Source organism: Pezoporus wallicus, unplaced genomic scaffold (genome assembly GCF_028554395.1).
Source record: "Pezoporus wallicus isolate ANWC-B61680 ecotype Strahan unplaced genomic scaffold, APGP_CSIRO_Pwel_v1 contig_2908, whole genome shotgun sequence".
In the NCBI taxonomy this organism is placed as follows: Eukaryota; Metazoa; Chordata; class Aves; order Psittaciformes; family Psittacidae; genus Pezoporus; species Pezoporus wallicus.
Window position 1 is genome coordinate 4,851,008 of NW_026642179.1, and position 19,818 is coordinate 4,870,825.

The window sequence follows — 19,818 nt, forward strand, 5'->3', positions numbered from 1 at the left end:
AGGCAAGTTGATAAGAGTAAAATACATTTAACAATATCAAGAAATTGACGCTGGCTACACAAGAAATCATTATTTTAGGATGATCAGTAGTGAAGAATGCCTGTCACACCTCTAAGGTGCAATACAGATATAACAACGGGTTTTCTTCTCTGTTTTCAGAGGGATGGGGGGAAGGGGTTACTATGTGTGCAGCAGTGTCCCTTTAAGTAATCTTTCTTTTGGCTGTGCATCCAGGGCAGCTAACAGTTTTATCAAATACCCTTCACAGCAAGATGACTATTTCCATGGAAACCATAGAGCAATCATCCATTACTCCTGCAAGGATTTCTCTCAGTTTTCACCTCAATACAGGTAGCTACTTTCTGTCAATCTACAACAGAATGAAACAATGAATTTTACAGTCTGTGTGACAATCCACCTCCAGAACCTCATACAAAGACTACAAGCAAAGTGGGTCCTAAATCACAAAACCCCAGAAAGCACACACACAAGGAGGCCTTGAAGAAGTTTTAAAACAACAGGGACAAATTCTGTCAATTTTGCAATGTGAAAATACAGCTTACGGAGAGGACAGGAGACTTTTTCCTTACAGTTGTGAAACGGAGAAGAGACAGAGAAGAGCTTAAGATTGGAGATGAACCCAGAGCTTGGTCACCTACCTCTCTCAGCATGTTGTTTTCTTTTTCCTTCTGCTCGAGAAGGCTCTCCAAGTGGTGCACGTGCATCTCTGCCTCAGCCAACCGTCTTGTTCGTTCATGATCTTCCTCAGTGGCTTTTGCTGACAGACCTTTACTCTGCAGCATCTCCAGCAGCTTTTTGATGGACTCATCACGTGCATTTAAGGTCTGTTTCTGTGTCTCAATACGCAGTTCCATCTCTTCTAAGGTTTTACGTAGCAGGAAGAGTTCCTTGGCCTGGCGTTCGTGCTCTGCATGAAGTCGTTGGAAGTTTTCCTCTGTCAGCTCTGCCACAAAGGGCTCACTGGTTCTAGTGCTGCTGTCCTGCTGGAACAGCTGGTTCAGGTCCCTCTGGATCCTCAGCTCATCTTGGAGAGCCTGAATAGTCATCTGCATATGCTAAAAGAACAAATAAATAAAATCAGAGGATTCTTTCCACTGAAAAAAAATAAGAGAACAGTATGAGCCACATCAGTCCTCCTGAGCTACCAACCAAGAGGAAACTGCCACACCAACAGTCCAATCTTTTTTTGTTTCTGAAACCAGAACTGAGGTGGGACTGGGTCGCACGACAGAAACTTCAGTTCCCAGTGACTGTGAATACTGTAGGTTAACATAATGGGATAATACAGGGAAAGCACAGTTTGCCTAGAAAAAAGTCCTCGCTTCTTATTTAGATAAACATTTGTTTTGTTCTTGACAAGTCAAAAGTATTAAGACAATAGCAGACTAACACACTAAACAAAGACCTGATGACCACGAATAAGATACACAGACTGATACATCTCTACTCCCTTAAGATGTGCTTACAATTTAGTCTAAACGTGAACAAGTAACATGGACTGATTCCTGGGGTCTACCTTTGTATTATAAAAATCAGTGTCTGCAGTAAAGCTACTTCCAGTATTCACTAGGACTAGTTAGTATTAGTTATAACCTATTACCAAGCTTGACACAGGAAACACACTGTTAAGGTCTATAATGTAAAGATGTTGCCAAATTAATGTTTGACATAAATACAAGTACTTCATATTTCACTCAAATATTTATGAAAAGATAAGATGTTAAAAGATCTGGGTTTAAGTATTACTTCAAGAATATATTCACAACACTTCTTATGTTAAATTCCTTGGAAATATTAAAAGCTGCCTGGAAATGGTCCTGGGCAACTGGTTCTAGGTGGCCCTGAGTAAGCAGGGAGGTTGGACCAGCTCATCTCCAGAGGTCTCTTACAACCTCATCTATGCTGTGATTCTATGAAAAGACAATAGACAGAAGACACAGTGATGTGGTTCAGTGTGAGGTGTCCCTGCCCATGCAGGGGGGTTGGAACTAGATGATCTTAAGGTCCTTTCTAACCCTAACTATCCTATGATTCTAAGACAGTATTTGTAATACAGTTATTTATCTTTAACCTCTTTTAGAAACGTTAAAGATTACTGTGGTCATATAGAATGGCACATAAAAGCAGCCCAATCCTGTTTTCTTTATAAAGATCACGCTTTAGACTTTGTACTTCACCTTCTTTTGTGTTCTGGCCTAAGAAGAGGTTTTCAAAACTAAAGATGCTATTCCATAATCAGTTCAGGTAAGACCACACTGACACTAAAAGGAAAAGTCCAACTCTGTGTCCTTCCTTAGGTGGATAACATTGACAACTGGATCAAAACTTCACGTGGCTGAAATTCAGCCCCATCAAAATCAAACAAAATGACTTTCCAGCCAGATTTCTGATTCAGTAGATGATGCAACTAGATCAATGCTGATCCTGGTGCAAAGCAGCGGTGTGAAGGAGTGCTCAAGGAGCTGGTGGAGAAGAAAATGAAACCATCCTTAATACTATCAGCATAAATTTAAATCAGCTTAAATGCATTACTTCACAGTTGATTTGGGATGCTGTAATTAACCTTTATTCTATTTCAATAAAACAATATTTGGCAGTTACTAATTCTGATAATCTAAAACTACACTTCAGGTTATAAAATCTGTGATAACATAGCACAGGTAGGTGAGGGGATAATTAGTTACTCTCTTCTAAAAGGCACATTGTGTTTGTATATTGGTGACTGCTCAGCATAAGAGATGAAAAGAAATATCTCAATATGGATTTCGAAGACGTTTTTATAAATCACTTCTTTTTTTTTAATTACAGATTTAAGCTTTCATTTATTGTCATTTCTTCCAACTGCAGTAAAAGCAAGAATGTCAGACCACCTCCAAGCCTAAAAATCAAGGCACTACCACAAACAGCATGCAGGTAGGCAATCTGTTCAATTGATGTATGCTGATCAAGTTGTAAGAGAAAGCCTACTGCGCTCAGGAAAAGGTTTGCCTCAACTGTACCTATACAATACCAATAAAGACAGTAGGACTCAATGGCAGTAGAGAATATCCTTAAATTTTGTTAAACAATAACCTCACTAGATATACATTTATAATTCCACACAAGTTAATTCCATTTGTATTTGAGAAGCCCTACTTATCCACAGCCCAGCTGTATGTTGTTCCTCCAGCTAACAAACAAATTCCCACATGCTTCCACCTGCCTCTCCATACACTGCCACTTCAGCATTTTCTTTCTCCTAGGCGAGAAAAGAGCTGCTTCTGAACAACCACATCATCTACTAAATGAAATTACTTCCTCTACTCAGTGTTGTCTCAGAATAAAACTTGGGTCATTTATAAACATCCATTGACTAAATCGTCACAACCAAATTCCTTCATTTTTTTTTTTTTTAGACTAGATGATCTTTTGAGGTCTCTTCCAACCCTGTGATTTTTACGATTTGATCTGCTGTGAAATCTCACTTCAGGTTACATAGGCAAAAACCGTGTTTCAGACCCACAGAAATTATCTCCCCCAAAGCTGGAAAAGCCTCCATGCAACTTCTGGGTCAAAGAACCAAAATCTACTCTATGATTCAGAAACATGATGTGAAACACATTACATGTTTCAGAAACATGATGTGAAAAAAAAAGTGACAAACAGCATTTATCGGTGTGCATCAATCTGTTAAGCAAGGACAAGAGAATTTGGAACACTTGACATAAATGGTCAGCAACTACCTTGAATTCAGTTTCCCAGGAAAAATGAAGAGGTGAAGTGAAAGGAACGGTTAGCACTGAGCTTATGAATTAGTATCACTGTTCTCCGAACTGCTCAGCTGAGAATTAACATCATTATGTGCCAGGTAACTTGAAAACACGCCACAGAAAATTATTCTATGCTTTTGACACCCAACTGTTTCCAACATGCAAAATGGGTTCTTCTGTCTGCTTTCCAAAATTTTTATGGTTTTCAGAATAATGGAACAATGTCCTATATTAGTTGGCATAATAAACCCCTTTTTCAGTTAACAGCTTGTCTTCTACACCATTTGAAAGAAAACATGATTTTCCCCATGAAGGAGCTGGTGAGTCTTACTAGCTTCTCACCCATTTCCTAGACTTTACTTTTAAATCAGTGACTATCCCAGAAAGACAAAATATTTTCTAAGTTCATGTGATACTAACCACTGATGATTAGTCCTATTTCTAGCACCTGACACCTCAATCAAACTTGAAAAATACTGTTGAAATTGTCTGATCTAGAAACAAACAAGTAAAAATACCTTTAATACCACTGAACTGTTACATCACACTCTGCTGACTAAGTGCCACTCCTGCTTTTCTTACATAGCTTATTAACATAATTAAAGTCAAAGCAATTATGTGGAACCTGTCCTTTGCTTAAAGCTTAGTGCTTTTATTTCAGACCTTGAAGCTTCCCGTTTTTGTCAAGTAATGAAAATTGGTCTTTAAGCCTCACTACAAATTAGACCCATACCTGCAAAACACAAAGATATTTTTGTGAGCACAGCTGTCTAGTAAGTCTCTTGCTGGTTATGCTCAATGTACTTTCCTCTTGACAGAGCTAAGCCCCTTCAGGCCCACCTCAAACATAAATCCTAAAGGGGCAAGTTGCAAACATAACTTCTTACTAGGTGTCTCAAACTCAAAGTCTGTTCACTGGGCTCTATGCAGGGACAGAGTTTGCCTTTCATCCAGCATCACAAAATGTACATCTGTAAGTAGCAGACAGACCATCAATCTTTGCCTCTGCCTAACAGAATCCAAATTCACATTTCCCACACTTTGGCAGATTGGTTACATTAGTTTTCAACCTACAGTATGATGACAGCCAATGATACAGAAGTGCCTTATGTTTGGTTTACAAAGCAGTCCTGTTGTTGCAGTCCAGGATAATGCAACGTACCTGTTGCCATACAGGTGATCTTGGGAACCTTGCTGCAGGCAGTTCTTCTCATCTCTCGCTGTTGAAGCTTTTCCATTTTGCATAAAATATTTAAAGCTTCAGTAGGCCTGACACAAAATACTAAAGAGAGCACAGCTTCTTATTCTAATTGGTAGAACACACAGGAACAGAAAGACCTGAGTAGCAGTACTTTCAAATACCTTAAATGCTTATAATGTTACCATTCCAAAGGAAGAAGGGAATGTGCATTTTAATGTACTCAGACAGAAAAAGGAATTTAATTTATATTCTACATCCAAGACCTGTATTCTAACCCTACATTTTAGATCAAAAGGAGGCAGCCATTGCTACTAGCATAATTTTGAAAGAAAGGATCAAATGACATGCTTTTTAAAGAAAGAATTTCCACACTCATCTGTGCAAGACAGAGCTTGACCTACCAAGCTACAGCATTTAAGTTTCCAGTCAATTTGGTTTTGCTGCCTGATTTAGGCTATTCACACTGCAGATACTGTCTTTGTAACTACTATAATCAGATACATAACTCATCCCATATTTTATTCAAAAAGTCATACGCAAGTGCTTATATATATAAATTAGAACTGTGGGTTCTGCAACACAGGCGAGGCACATAGGCACTGAACACTTCTGTTGTGAAGTTCTCTTTCATCTCCTGAATTTAAATTCTAAGAAAAATATTATGTTCAAGAGATGCCTGTCAACAGTCAGGAAAAAGGAACAGAAGAACCTACTTTTTCTCAGAAAAAAAGGGAAAACATAACATGCAATTACACGACACCATGTCACAGAAATGTGTTACAATGAGATGGGAAGCATTGTTAGAGTCTGCAAAACTCAAGGACTTAAAAAATTCCTCTTCTTACACTGGGAGAACACCAAAGACTCTCATATTCATGAGCAAGAGAACATGGGATGATGGAAAGAATGGGGAGAAAGAGAGGTGCTACTAGAATAAATACTGGTGTGTTGGAAAAGCTTCAACCTGAGAGATAAAGGTTCAAGCTCTTACTCATCATCTTCACACACCCCAAATGAGGCTCTATTCAGTAGACAACAAGCTGTTCTTGGGTGGATTTCTAACAAAATAGTCTTACAGAAAGGACTGAGAAAGGTTCTACCCCTCTCACATCCAAGTGTCACAAAGGAAGGATGGATCTCAGCTCAAGGTCTTTATCTGAATTAGCCGAGACTCCCTAGCATCTTCCACACTCTAGTGAGCATCCCTGACCAAGTCTATTTCTTGCTCAGTGGCTGATCTCACCTCAGCCTTCTCTAATTTCTAATCAGAAATTCCACTCCTCACAGACAAGTTTTTTTTCCTAACATAAGTTTTGCTGAAATCAGCAGATTCGATAAAAGTTTTTTATTAAAATATTATTGACAAACTTAGCTACTGAAATTTTCCTGATTACTTCTACTGTCGACCCACAATGCCAGTACATCCTGTACTGAACTACAGCTTTATGATGCAAGTGTATTTGGCAGGTTTTTTTTACAGATCTGATTAGTGATCAAGCTCTTCTTCGTGTAGAAAACAGTGCTTGAAACAACACAGGACAGGTGTGCTATTTTGGCTGGGATAGAGTTAATTTTCTTCATAGTATCTCATACAGGGCTATGTTTTGGATTTGTGATGGAAACAGCACCGATAACCCAGGGATGTTTTAGTTACTGCTGAGCAGTGCTTACACAGTGTCAAGGCCTTTGCCTCTCACATCACCCCACCAGTGAGTAAGCTGGGGGTGCACAAGAGGTTGGGAGGGGACACAGCCAGGGCAGCTGACCCCAAATGACTACAGGGATAGCCCAGACCATATGGCTCAAACATATTATAGCTGGGGAAAGAAGAAGGAAGGAGGGGGGATGTTTGGAGTCATGGTGCCTGTCTTCTTAATAACCATTATGCATGAGATGGAGCCCTGCTTTCCTGGGGACAGGCGAACACCTGCCTGCCAATGGGAAGTGGTGAATGAATTCCTTGGTTTGCTTTGCTTGCACACATGGCTTCTGCTTTACCTGTTAAACTGTCTTTATCTCAACCCACGGGTTTTCTCACTTTTACCCTTCCCATTCAGGGGTAGAGTCAACAGCTGTGTGGTGCTTAGCTGCCAGATGAAGTTAAACCACGACAACAGGTTTGCATTTTTTTTTACTACATATAACATATTTCTGCATTTGTTTTTTCAGGATCCACCCCAGGGCTAAAGAAAAATTAAGGACAGATTTAACTTTTTAATTGACCAAATTCGGTGTTTCTGAAGATTATCAGTTTAGAGCTAATTTCTTATTCAGGCAACTATTTTTTACAGCTGGGAAAGAGAGACGCTTTCAGCTACAAAAGCTGTTCCCGGTCTGAAATAGATGTACTTGTAGTACCTATAAATACTGCCTCACTTTTGCCGTTAGATCATCATGACTATATGTGCTACTATTCTGGAAAAGATACAATAGTTATTATATATTTTCTTTCAGAAGGACAATTCAATTAAGGTCTACCCACAAATGTGCATGACCAGAAAATAAGAGAACTTAAAGGTGCTTTCCTTGCCATCAAATCCACATGTACAATCACAAACTTCTGCATTATGATGATCTCCTTCATCTTCTTCGTAACAAAAGAATTTCCAACATTTGTAAGAGGATGAAGCACATAAAGCTCAAGACAGATAACATGCCAAATGCTAGAATAGGATTTGGTCACTATGGGAAATCATTCTCTGCCATTCACAAAGAGTTAATGTTTTGGCAGCATTTCTGGGAATTAGATTCTGCTAAAGTCACTGCAGGAGCAAGGGCCTGGCTGACTGAGGGAGTCCCTGCTGACATTCAGCTGCAGCCCACGCAAGGGAACTGAAAAAAGGGCTAATGTCAGGTGTCCAGCAGGGCTGTGATGAAACACAGCTTATTCCAGAAATGCAACATATTCCTTGTAAGGTGGATCAGGGGCTTCAAAACCCTTATTTAAATGGAAATGAACAGGTGATTTTTATAATGTTTAGCTTAGATACAAAATACAGCTATGATTTTAATAGGATTTAATTTGTGAGGGTCAAAGAGAGACTGGTATTTTAGACAATCATACATTGCATTATCTCTGAGACAACAGAAGGGCAAGATGGTAAAAAAGTGCTATAGATAAAAAGCTTAAGTTGTCAGTAATGCGTTTGTCAGCTGAACTAGACTCACACAAAATGACTCATTTGGTTTAAGGGAGCAGTGTGTAGCAACCTAATACCTTTGCCCCGTCCTGCACAAAAACAACCCCCTCACAAGCAAACCAGCAGGAATTAATTTAAACTCCTGAAGTAAGCAGGTCAGAAACAACCTAATCAGCCTGTAGCCACAAGAACCAAAACTGTAGTACAATCACCTCATACTAAGTGTACAGGTACATCCATAAAAAAAGCTGCAAGGTAAAATGGAATAAATGCAGTACACCGTTTTGCCTATGGTAAACATGAAGCAGCTTATCTTACAAACAAAAAAGGTATGCTGTTTTTGATTTAAGAAATAAAGCATGTATATGGGCAACTTCGATAGGATACCTGATGCACAGTAAGCCCACAACTTATTCTGAAGAATTTAGTGCACATCTGTCCAGCAAGAATGAAAATTCTGATTAAGCATAGGCAAACTCAGTAAACTTCTGAGAAACATCAGTTTATCAACTTCTGAACCATGAACACGATTCTGAAATTTCCATGTCTTCCTATGGGAATTTGAGCTGTGGCAGATACCAGGAATGGTCTAGAAGGCAACAGAATTCAAAGGAAAATTATTTCTAGAGTCATATCAGTTAATCCCAGCTACCACGTGTTTAAATTTTCAAAGGTACATCTACATTAGCAGTTCAGAGGGCTTCAAAAAATTTCTCTCATGCAAATCTTCCTATCATTGCATTTCACATGCTTTGCATGTCAGCAATGCTATGCTCCTGGAGCACAGAAACTGGACTCTAAAGCGCCCTTCATCTTTCTTGAGAGCAGGCTTTTTGGGATTAGGGCAGATGTTTAGAATTTCTCATCAGAATCAACAATTTCGTGATGATTTTAACCTCTATTTTCCACCAGTCTGTCCAAATTTGGTTAGCATTACACTACTTAAATGGCATGTTTTATTTATATACAAATGTGTACTTTGATTATTTCTTCTTATGCTGCTAAAGAAAATAGAGTCCTTGCATATATGCAGTTTCATACACTGCAGTAAGGTAATTCTTTACAGTCTCTCCTGTCTGACAAACACAAAATTTCTTTTGTCACAAACAGTGTTGATCAAACAGATCATCACAAAAAAAAGAAAGAAAACACGCACACAAAACCACTCAAACCACAACCCACAAACATCAGACTGATCTATGTTCAGGCCTGCCATTACAGAACCTGTAGATCTTGATCTTATCCTGTTTAGCATGTGTATTCAACGCACCCAGTTTCATCCGTGGTATAGACAGCTTTTAAACGTGGCATCTGTGGAATAGGTGCTTAAGTGCCAAACAGCTTCTGTGAACCCCTCATTCCATTAAAGTAATTGGAAATTATTATGCTATTTAAGGGAAGGAGAATTTCAACATTTACATATGTATTAAAATGTAATATTTTCAAATTAGCAGAACATGATGCATTTTCTTAATAGATTAGGAGCAATTCTGCAAAAACATATTCTTATTAGTCACCTCTATTAGGGAGGTCAGTAAATGTATCTTTCCATTAGCTGATGCAAGGAATCCATCCAAGAAAAAAGGTGCTCTGCCACACAACCTTTGATCTTGTGTTCAGTATTTTCCAAGATACAAGCACAAATGACCAATATGCTCTAATGAGGAAAAACAGCTGACGATTTATAATGAAAGAGTACTACATGAAAAATCTATGCACAAGAAAGCTGGTTATCCTCATTACCCTCCGCTTGCCAACCCTCCGCCTGCAATTTAAATCTTCTTCTATACTGGTCGGTTTGGAGAGATTATAGGATAAATCTCAGTGCACCCATGTATGGATCCCATAAGAATATTTTGACCAAAAATATTTTTTAAAACTGCACTTATATGCATAAACCCTATAGCTCTCATGTAAGAGTATAAAATATAGAGTAGGCCTCATTTTTAAGGCTTTTTGAATACTTCGAGCTTGTGACTGCTGAGGACTGAAGAAACAATTGCAATTAGACTGAAATACATAAATTGATAGTATTTCAAACAATTACTTTCAATATTAAACAGTAATCTTTTCAACTTCTGCTTGCCCACAGAAATACAGTATTTTGTTCTTCCTGTCAATTTGGAACGTGGCATACTGAAAACAAGCAACAGTGGAAGATCTCATAGCTACACAATGTTCAGAGACTATGGACTGATGAACACAGCAGTAAGTGTTCTTTCCAAACCTGCACCTCCAGAAACAGTTACTGTCCAGATATCAAGGGCCCGACATGTGGCTGCTCAGCTGAAGAATAAATATTTGCTAGCACCAGGCTGATCGACAAAACCTGGACCCACCAGCTCACCAGCAATCTGAAAGCACTAGAATTTACTGGCATTTTGTTTGAAAGATTTTTTTCTTGATCAAGAAAAGCATCAGATTACTAGATATGGCCATAAATGTGAGAAGACTGCATGAAGGGCTTGATTCTGTCAAAGAATAGAACACGACATGCAGGATCTTAAAAAGAGCATACGGCTGTACTGTGATACACAGAAGGTTCTTGCCAATGGAGTCTTTGCACAGTGTTCAACCAAGATAGAAAGATAACCAACAGCAAAAACCAGCTGCTGCCTCTCAGCTGCACAGACTATGCGTAGAGGCTTTGCCTGTCTGCTTGTAATTTTCCTTGTATGTATTAGACAGCAACCTTGCAAGGCAAAAGTACTCTTAGGGAGATGACTACAGAGGGCAGAAGCTCTTTATGCAAAACACCTCACCCCGCTGTTTCACAAGAAGATGTGACCTACCTGGGTATGTCATTGTAATATTTTCATTCTTGCTTTACTTGTTCATAGCCTCTTCAATATGCCTTCCTAACTGCTCTGCTCTCTATCCCATAGACAATTGTAAGCATTACATTTGCCTTATCATCAGTTTTTCAAGGAAAGTAAAATAGGTTTCTTGGAAAAGCATTTGCAGGTGCTTTTCTTGTTTTAAGCTACAATAAGGAACGACTCAAGGCTTTCACACTCAATTGGCCCAAATTCCAAAAAGCTTAAACAAGAGCAGTACCCAGGTACATCATCAGCCACTGTAGGGGACTATTAACTTGCACTCTGATATGACTGACGGCTTGGCTTCACGAGCGAAGATTTGGGAAGAGCTTTAACCACGCTTACTACAAGCACAATGACCAAGGGCAAGTGGGATATTCAAATCTGATTGGAAAAAAAAGGGTGCTTAGGCAATCAGGAAGTACATACAAGAAAAAAAAGAACAACCCAAAACCTCATTCATTACTCCTTCTTGAAGAAGTATGGGGTTTTTTAGAGTTGTCAATGCACAGCAGTCAGCCACAATGGCAGCAATCATTTTAAGCCTATTTTTCAAGATTAGGGCTTGAAGGTCTCACAACCAAGACAAGTTCTTGCAAAATGTAAGATATGCACCCTTCCACCTTCATAACTTTTCTTGTTTTCTTTGAAATGCAATGAGGAAGAAAACAGAAAACCATCTGTAAACAAACAAATGAACGAACAAAAACAACAAACCAACAGTAGCAGCAACCATCAGCAAAGACTCAACTAACCCTTTTCAAACCTGTGGCTTTTTGACAGGACACATGTTAACTTCTCAGCTCTCTGCCTTGAAATCTTCGCTACGCTCACAGAGGAAAAGACTTGAAAATGTTCTTTTCTGGATATATCAAGTCTCTCGTGCCAAGTACAGTTTTGAGAAGCCAGGCAGATCAAATGCATTCCTAGAATTTCAGGATAAATTTAGATTATGGGTGCACTAATCACTGTCCATGAGAAGGAACATATGGAAAACATCTGATCAAGATGTTCTGGCACTTACCCTCGTGCTGAACTAACAGCAGCACCTTCGACAGCAGAGCAGAACACAGCACATTATGCTAAGTTCTAAAGGAGCTTTCTGTGACCTTAAGAAGCAACATAATACCCCATTGAGGGAGCTTAAGAGTTAAGTGACAGGAAAACATGAAGAGGAACTTGGAAAGCTCTGGCCAACACATCCTGGCTTATATCAGAAAGTGAGCCAGGGAAGTGATTGTTCCCCTGCACTTGTGAGGCCACACCTCGAATCCTGCGTTCAGCTCTGGGCCCCCTCAGTACAAGAGAGACATTGAGGAGCTGCAGTGGGTCCAGAGAAGGGCAATGGAGCTGGTGAAGGGTCTGTAGCACAAGTGTGATGAGGAGTGGCTGAGGGAACTGGGGTGTTTAGTCTGGAGAAGGCTCAGGGAGGACCTTATCGCTCCCTACAATTACCTGAAAGGAGGATGGAGAGAGGTGGGGGTCAGTCTCTTCTCCCAAGTAACAAGCTACAGGACAAGAGGAAACAGCCTCAAGCTGCACCAGGGGTAGCTTAGATTGGATATTAGGAAAAACTTCTTCACAGAGAGGGTGCTCAGGCATTGGCACAGGCTGCCCAGGGCAGTGGTGGAATCAACTTCCCTGGAAGCATTTGAAAAATGTAGATGAGGCCCTCAGTGACATGGTTTAGTGGTGGACTTGGCAGTTCTGGGTTAACAGTTGGACTTGATGATCTTAAAGGTCCTTTCCAACCTAGCTGTTTCTATCACACTATGAAATGAGGAGGCCTAGCACAACCTACCTGAATAGGAAGCATTCAAATTTCTGCTAGATGACAGTGATAGACGTTAGGCTCACACGCTGCTTTGGAAGTATAAAGTCAAGGATATTCATTATGAAAACCTTTACTGGATCCTAGAGTGTGATGAAAATACCTGAACAGAAAAGGTTTTCCATCCACGCTATCAGGTGCGGTAAACTGTGTTCTTAGTATGCATCAGAAACACATCTGATGAGAATGTGCACCAGGCAAGCTAAAACAGGTATCTGCAATGATTGAGAGCTAGAATAACTTCTGTCAGTGAAAAGCTTTAATACTGTCTTGTCTAAATTTGTGCATCACTGTAGGAATCAAGGGAATACACAGAAGAATAAAGGAGTTACAAGTTCATTGTAGTAAACACAGAACTATCTAACACAGAATAGCCTTGCATTGCCCATGGATCAAAATGGACAGTTGGTATAGACTGCGTTGGTAAAATCATTTAGGGTAAATATCTCACAGAACAAATACTGGTTCTTAATAAATCCTTTCAGGAACTACTTACTCATGAATTATTACTACATGGTCATTCAAGCAGTATGTCAAGTTGTTAGGCTTCTTGCAGACCAATGACTGAACTCCTCGCTTCTTTACATACCAGACTGAAAACACTTAAAATGGATATAAATGCTGTACAACACAGTGTTTTGGTTCTGGTTCAAGTGCATTTATGCAAATCATCTTGTAACCAAGTGCTCTGCATTTAAAAATTATTCACAGAAGCATTTAATCTGCAGATACATCTGTATGAACAACTGTCAAGACAGAAAGGGGAATGGAATTCCCTGTTGTGAGTTTGAGGCATCAAATCCACCAACTCTAGCAAGAGCTTAAGCATGGCACAATTGCCTGAACACAGATACTAATCTTGGAACTACATGCTTTATAAGATTCAGGAAAAAATCAAAATAAAAAGGGCTCCTAGCATTGAAAATCTGGAAGGCTCATTTGTTCAGTGCTATGTGGTTTAGTTCAGACAAACAGAACAAGGCGGCTTCTGAAGCCTCAAATTCTTATCTACTGGATATGTTCTGGGATGTAGAAAGAGTTAGGGAGGGGACTCCCTCTTTCTAATCCATCTCAGTGGAAACCTGAAGAGCCAATGGTGATGCTTATTTAAATGCAAAGTTTAAGGCACACTTCAGACATCTTGGTATGCTTTCCCTCCTTCCCTCCCCACATCACTTTCTCGTATCTTTTGCAGACAGTAACCGTAAGTCAGGAAACAGACCAAAAGTTACATAAAAGTTAAACACAGTGTTCAGTTTTTTTATCACTCAAACAGATGCCTAGATGAACTTTACTAGACAGAAGACTTGTATACCTAACACAGAAACCCTGAGTGTATTACTACAAAATCACCCCACAGTCCTGAAATTTCATAACCCTTGCATTCCTTTTAGACTTCACTTAACATGAACATATGTTTTACTTATCATTAGAACAGCCTGTTGGCAACACTGCTTTGAGATGCCTTATCTATGGAGACTGCCATATGGAGACTGCTCCTGACTGAAGCAGGCAATTTACAAACTCAGGACTGAAATGAAGTGCCCCAAATTCTTGGAAGAGTCATACGTGTTTCTCTCCTCTGATCAGACTCCCAAGCCACCTAACCTAACCTAACCTAACCTACTAGGACAAACCTGTCCTAACCTAGCAGGACAATCCTCAGATTTCCTCTTAACAGACAGGGTGGAATGGTTCCTATGACTGGGTTGTTTGAATGGAAGGATACAGGCTCTTTAGGAAGGACAGGCAGGGGAGACAAGGAGGAGATGTTACCTCTATGTCAATCACTCACTGGAGTGCATGGAACTACACCTGGAGACGGAACTGAAGCTGACCAAGAGCTTAATGCATCAGGACTAAAGGGAGGGAAGGGACTGGTGACATTATAGTTGAGGTCTGCTACAGGCCACCCAAGCAGGAAGACCAAGCAGACAAGGTCCTCTATAGACAGACAGGAGCACCTTTACATTCACCAGTCCTGGTTCTCATGGGTACTTCAATCACCCCAGAACTCCTGGATGAAGAGGCTAAGCCACTATGCACCACATCTGAGAAGTCATGGCAGTCCAGGGAAGTTCTCACTGACTGGAAAAGGAGAAACATAGTTCCCTTTTTTAAAAGGGAAAAAAGGAAAACCTGGGGAACTACAAACCAGTCAGTCTCACCTCAGTGCCCAGCAAGATCGTGGAGCAGATCTTCCTGGCAATGATGCTAAGGCTCACGGAAAATAAGGAGGCCATTGGTGACAGCCAACATGGATTCACTTAGGATGAATCATGCCTGACAAATCTGGAAGCCGTCTACGATGGGGTTACAGCATGGGTGGGTAAGGGAAGAGTGAGTGATGTCATTTACCTGGACTAGTGCAAGACATTTGACACTGTCCCACAAGACAACCTTGGCTTTAAACTGGAGAGGCATGGATTACTGATTTGATGGTGGATAATCAGAGGGCTGAAGCACCTCTCCAATGAAGAAAGGCTGAAAGAGTTCGGGCTGTTCAGCCTGGAGAAAAGAAGGCTCACAGGAGACCTTAGAGCACCTTCCAGTACCTAAAGGGGGCTATAAGAAAGATGGATAGGGGCTTTTTACAAGACCATGTGGTGACAGGACAAGGGGGACTGGCTTTAAACTGACAGAGGGTAGATTTACATTAGAAATATCTAAGTAAAGAAGAAATTCTTTACTGTGAAGATGGTGAGACACTGGCACAGGTTGTCCAGAGAAGCTGTGGCTGCCCCATACCTGGCAGTGTTCAAGGCCATGTTCATCCCAGGGCTTCGAACAGCCTTGTCTAGTGGAAAGTGTCCCTGCCCATGGCAGGGATGTCAGAACTAGATGATCTCTAAGGTGCCTTCCAAACCAAACCATTCTATGATTCTATTTCAATTTTCACAAAAGAACACCTCATGGCTGTACTTCATATTTTACAGATTACATACCTTAGTATTAGTCATTCTTCTTAACTCATCTGCATCCCTACATCACAAAATAAAAGCTACTTTTAAAGTTTAGCATTCTACTGCAGAAATGATTTTGGGGTTGGGTATGTTTTGGTCAAAGTAATATGCTCATGCGTTCTATTCCCAATTATTTTTTTTTCTGAGAAAAACTCATTAAAAATCCTGAATGTTAAACAAACATAAAAGGATACCTGGTAACAGGATATGGTATTTTAGAATAAAACTCCATTATTAGATTAGTTATACAAGAACAGACCAGCTCCTCTTGATTAATGTACCATGAACAATTCAAGGAAAAAAAATTATTAATCAGTAGCATTTAACTGTTTTAATTTAAGTGACAACAGTTGAAAAAATTGTCAGTTATTAAATGCTTCAAGTAGTATACTATGCAAAATGGGTGAAAAACAGCTTTTAAAAAACCCAAACCACTACTTGAACTACTGAAGAGTGATTTATAAACTCAAACCTCAGCTCCTATCGAAGAACAGAATACATAACAGGGAACTACAACCATACAAATGTAATCTTTCTTTAGACAAGTTTAAAACAAAATGATTTTTTAAAAAGCTCTGGAAAGCTGATAAGCAAATGACACACCTAAATTTCTGTTAGTCAAAAATCACAATCACATCACTTCCCCACCACAGCTTTCCTTGAAACTAGATTAACAATCCTTCAGGCAGCAATCAACATTTTTATGTGTGTGCTGGTTTAACAACCAGAATAATACACCACCAACCCTTAAAGAAAACCACAGTATAAACAGTGAATCAAACTGCTAAAGCAGAAATGGATTGAAAGCAATAATGAATGAATGAAGACTTTCACGAAAGCATTACTGTTCTCATGGTCTGAAGTTCTGAGCACAAGATTTATAGGGAGAGGTGATAACTCTACCAGCTGATAAACAAAACACAGCTTTCAGCACACTAGTCCTTCAAGCTTTCCTGGTTTTGTATTAAATCTTTGAAACTATATTGAAGCAAATAATAAATATGGTGAATTAATCTTGATTATGTACCTTAAAACCAATATTTTAACTAGTTTATGACTTTCAGAATTCAGTATTGGTTTACTGTATCTTTATTTTTTCCCATGCCCACAGACATCTCTTCATTATCCCACAGAAAATTCTATCTCACAGGAGCTAGTTACTATAATCAGCTCCCTCCATCACATCCCCCCCTGCTTATCTACAGCTACCAGCCAGATTTTCTCCTACGAAAACTGAAAAGCATTACTCTGCACAGAATGTCTCAATTTGTTCTCAACTTGGAAGTTGCTGCTTCTGCCTCTTTTCCTCCCATAAAAAAAGAAGTTTGAGTCAGTAAGTTTGTTTGCTTTTCTCTTGGTGACATCATCTGATCTAGCAATAAGCTTTATTTCTCTACCAGCCTTGCCATGGCAATCAGCTTCTCCTTGGAAATGTTTTTCCTCCTCAAAAAAAGGGGAAGGTATTGGCCATACATATCATCAGAATATCTTATTGTACCTCAAAAAAGTTGTATTACAGTAACACAGACTTTATGACAATCTCTAGCATCTATTTTAAAGTAAATACAATAGTTCAAAGCTGTTACTAACATGAGGTTTCTTCAGGAGTTTTCTTCTGAAAAAAAATTTCCTTGAAACAAATCTGTTTTGCTTCTATAATAATGAAGTAACACTTAGGCATAATGAAGCCTAGATGCTAAACATACTTCAATTTTCCAGAAGACAGTCCGATAGCCTTACTGGAACATTTGATAATTTATTTTAAGGAAGAATTTAACCCTCGAAATCTATTTGCATTATTCTTCTTGCAGCAGAAGTATCTGTGACTCACTGTTGACACCAGGCAGTGGCAAGATACAATCACCTTCCTGTGCTCCTTAACTGCTAGGACTGGCAGTGACTCACCAGCAACTTCACTCAGGCCAAGATTTCCTGTGATGCAGGCTTCTGTGTGCACTACTTTTTCAGCAGCCTTACTTCCACCCAGTTTCACACATCCGCAGCTAGGTAGTAAAGCTGATACCCCATATCTTACCCCTATTACATAAAAACAACTCAATTTATTTAACCCAAACAAAAGCTTTGGCTACATTCTAATACCACTAAAATAAATGGAAAATGTGATTCAAATCTTCAAGAATACTGACATGTATGGATTCTCTAATTTTACACCTTCCCCCTATTGCGGACGATAGTTTGAAAGATAAAACACTTGTCTTAGCCAACTGCATTTAAGGGTTTTGATGAAGTTTCAAGAAGTTTCAAACTTTTATTGGTTTATCTGCACTAGAGACATTTTCAATTATAGGAATATATCATGAATTCACTACAAAAAAAAAAAACAAACAACAAACTACTATGCTGTTACAGTGCCTTAAAAGAAAAAATATTCCTGGTGATTTTAGTAGGAAAAAAAAAAAAAGCAAACCCCAAACAATTATCCAAAATTAGTCTGACAGAAAAATTCCCTTTTGTTTCTCACAAAAAAAAAGGTAACAGAAGAACCTTGACTTCCTCACAACCAACAGAGTTGATTTAATTATGTAAATTAGGTAACAGCTGAGTAATGAATCCAAAGCTGAACCAATGACTCCACTGATCTACTGATCCCATTTATTCATTCCATAGCAGAGTTCAGAAGACAACACTAAAATTTATGAAGAAAGCATTTCCCAAGATACAAGTAAGAAAACTAGAAATAACTTTAAAATAATGTCATTTTCTACAGTGTAGGGAAAAAAAATCCATTGTCAAAGAATGATTTAGCAAAACAAAGTTTAAAACTTCAAAAACTTTAAAGTATACGCTTGACAAAAAAGTGGAACTTTGGAAGCAGTTGCCTTACATGAAGAAATGGTGCTTCAATATCCTCAGTAAAGGGTAAAACACCCTGCCACTCCTTGCCTGGAAAACTGTATAAATACTAAAATTTTTATTTAATAGCTAAGCCTTTTACTAGTGGGGAGTTTCTTATGCTCATTGCCAACACAGCTCCGCATGCAAAGCTTAAGAGATGACTAATCACTATTAATTTTCTGCACTGAAGCACTGTCTAAAGCACTCAAGGCAGAGACTGTTAACCCTAACAGAACCTCATCAGTACATGGCCAAGCCCTCCACTTCCACCACTTGTTTTATGAAGAATCCTCCCTGCCACCACTTTCACCTCAACCACATAAATATCCTTTTTAAAGAGATGCTATAAAAATACAGACTTCATAGAAGTAGGTAAGACATACACACTGGAGGTGAACATAAATACAGACTTAACTTTTCACATAATCTCCATTCATCATGTTCCTGTTTTCTGTAAATGATTGTCCCTACGTATCATCCCACTACAGGTGACTGCATGCAGTACCTGCATATTGAATGGATTATGAGAAAACCCAAAGACCGTGGATAAGTGAAGTTTTTCTGTTGGCTGGACATTTCAATTAGTGTCATGCTTAACAAATGTACGAATGGAAGTCCACTTGCAGCTCTGTGGGTCTCCCAAAGGATAATTTCTCTGACACACTATAAAGAGTTTGTCCCTGAACTAGACATTTTCCCCTCTGCTCTGTTACAGCACATCCTACTGACCCAGAAAAACAGCCTGAGGAGAAACTATCAAGCCCACAATCTTCCCAACAGGGAAACGACAGTAATAAAAAAAAAAAGCAAGTTTTTTAAAAGGCCAAGTTATATATAAATAAGATGATGAAGCTCATTAGAGGGCGGCCTGTGAAATGCTGTCCCTGGTAAGAATGAATGGGGTATTTTGAAAATAAGTGAAGGACAATCCTCCACAAAAAAATGCCACTCAAACCACAGGCTTCAGATATGTACAAAGTTCAACTGTATACTGAAGGAGTGAAGCAGTGGGGAAAAGAGAATCAGTTCTTCAAGCGTCTGAATTTCTACAGTCCTGTCTGCTGAGATAACAGCTATTAAGATATCCATTTCTGTGGACAGATAAAGAAAGGAAAACCATAACCTCAAATGGTTAGTCTATTGTTAGTACTTGTTTCTTGATCCACTGTGGGTTTGTGTCACTGATATGTAGTATCCACAAACAGCACAAGACAACAACTTTTTTAGAAGAAAAATAT

General features: G+C 39.2%; 1 protein-coding gene across 3 annotated transcripts in view; it reads right to left on the reverse strand.

The window, feature by feature from the left end:
* The window catches only part of ERC1 (ELKS/RAB6-interacting/CAST family member 1), a 290,910-nt gene that overhangs the window by 220,969 nt on the left and 50,123 nt on the right, over nt 1–19,818 (reverse strand). For all 3 annotated transcript variants that reach the window (XM_057428028.1, XM_057428027.1, XM_057428029.1), the window contains exon 3: nt 660–1,076. In XM_057428028.1, coding sequence (XP_057284011.1) covers nt 660–1,076 — 417 coding nt within the window. The remainder of the gene's footprint in view (nt 1–659; nt 1,077–19,818) is intronic.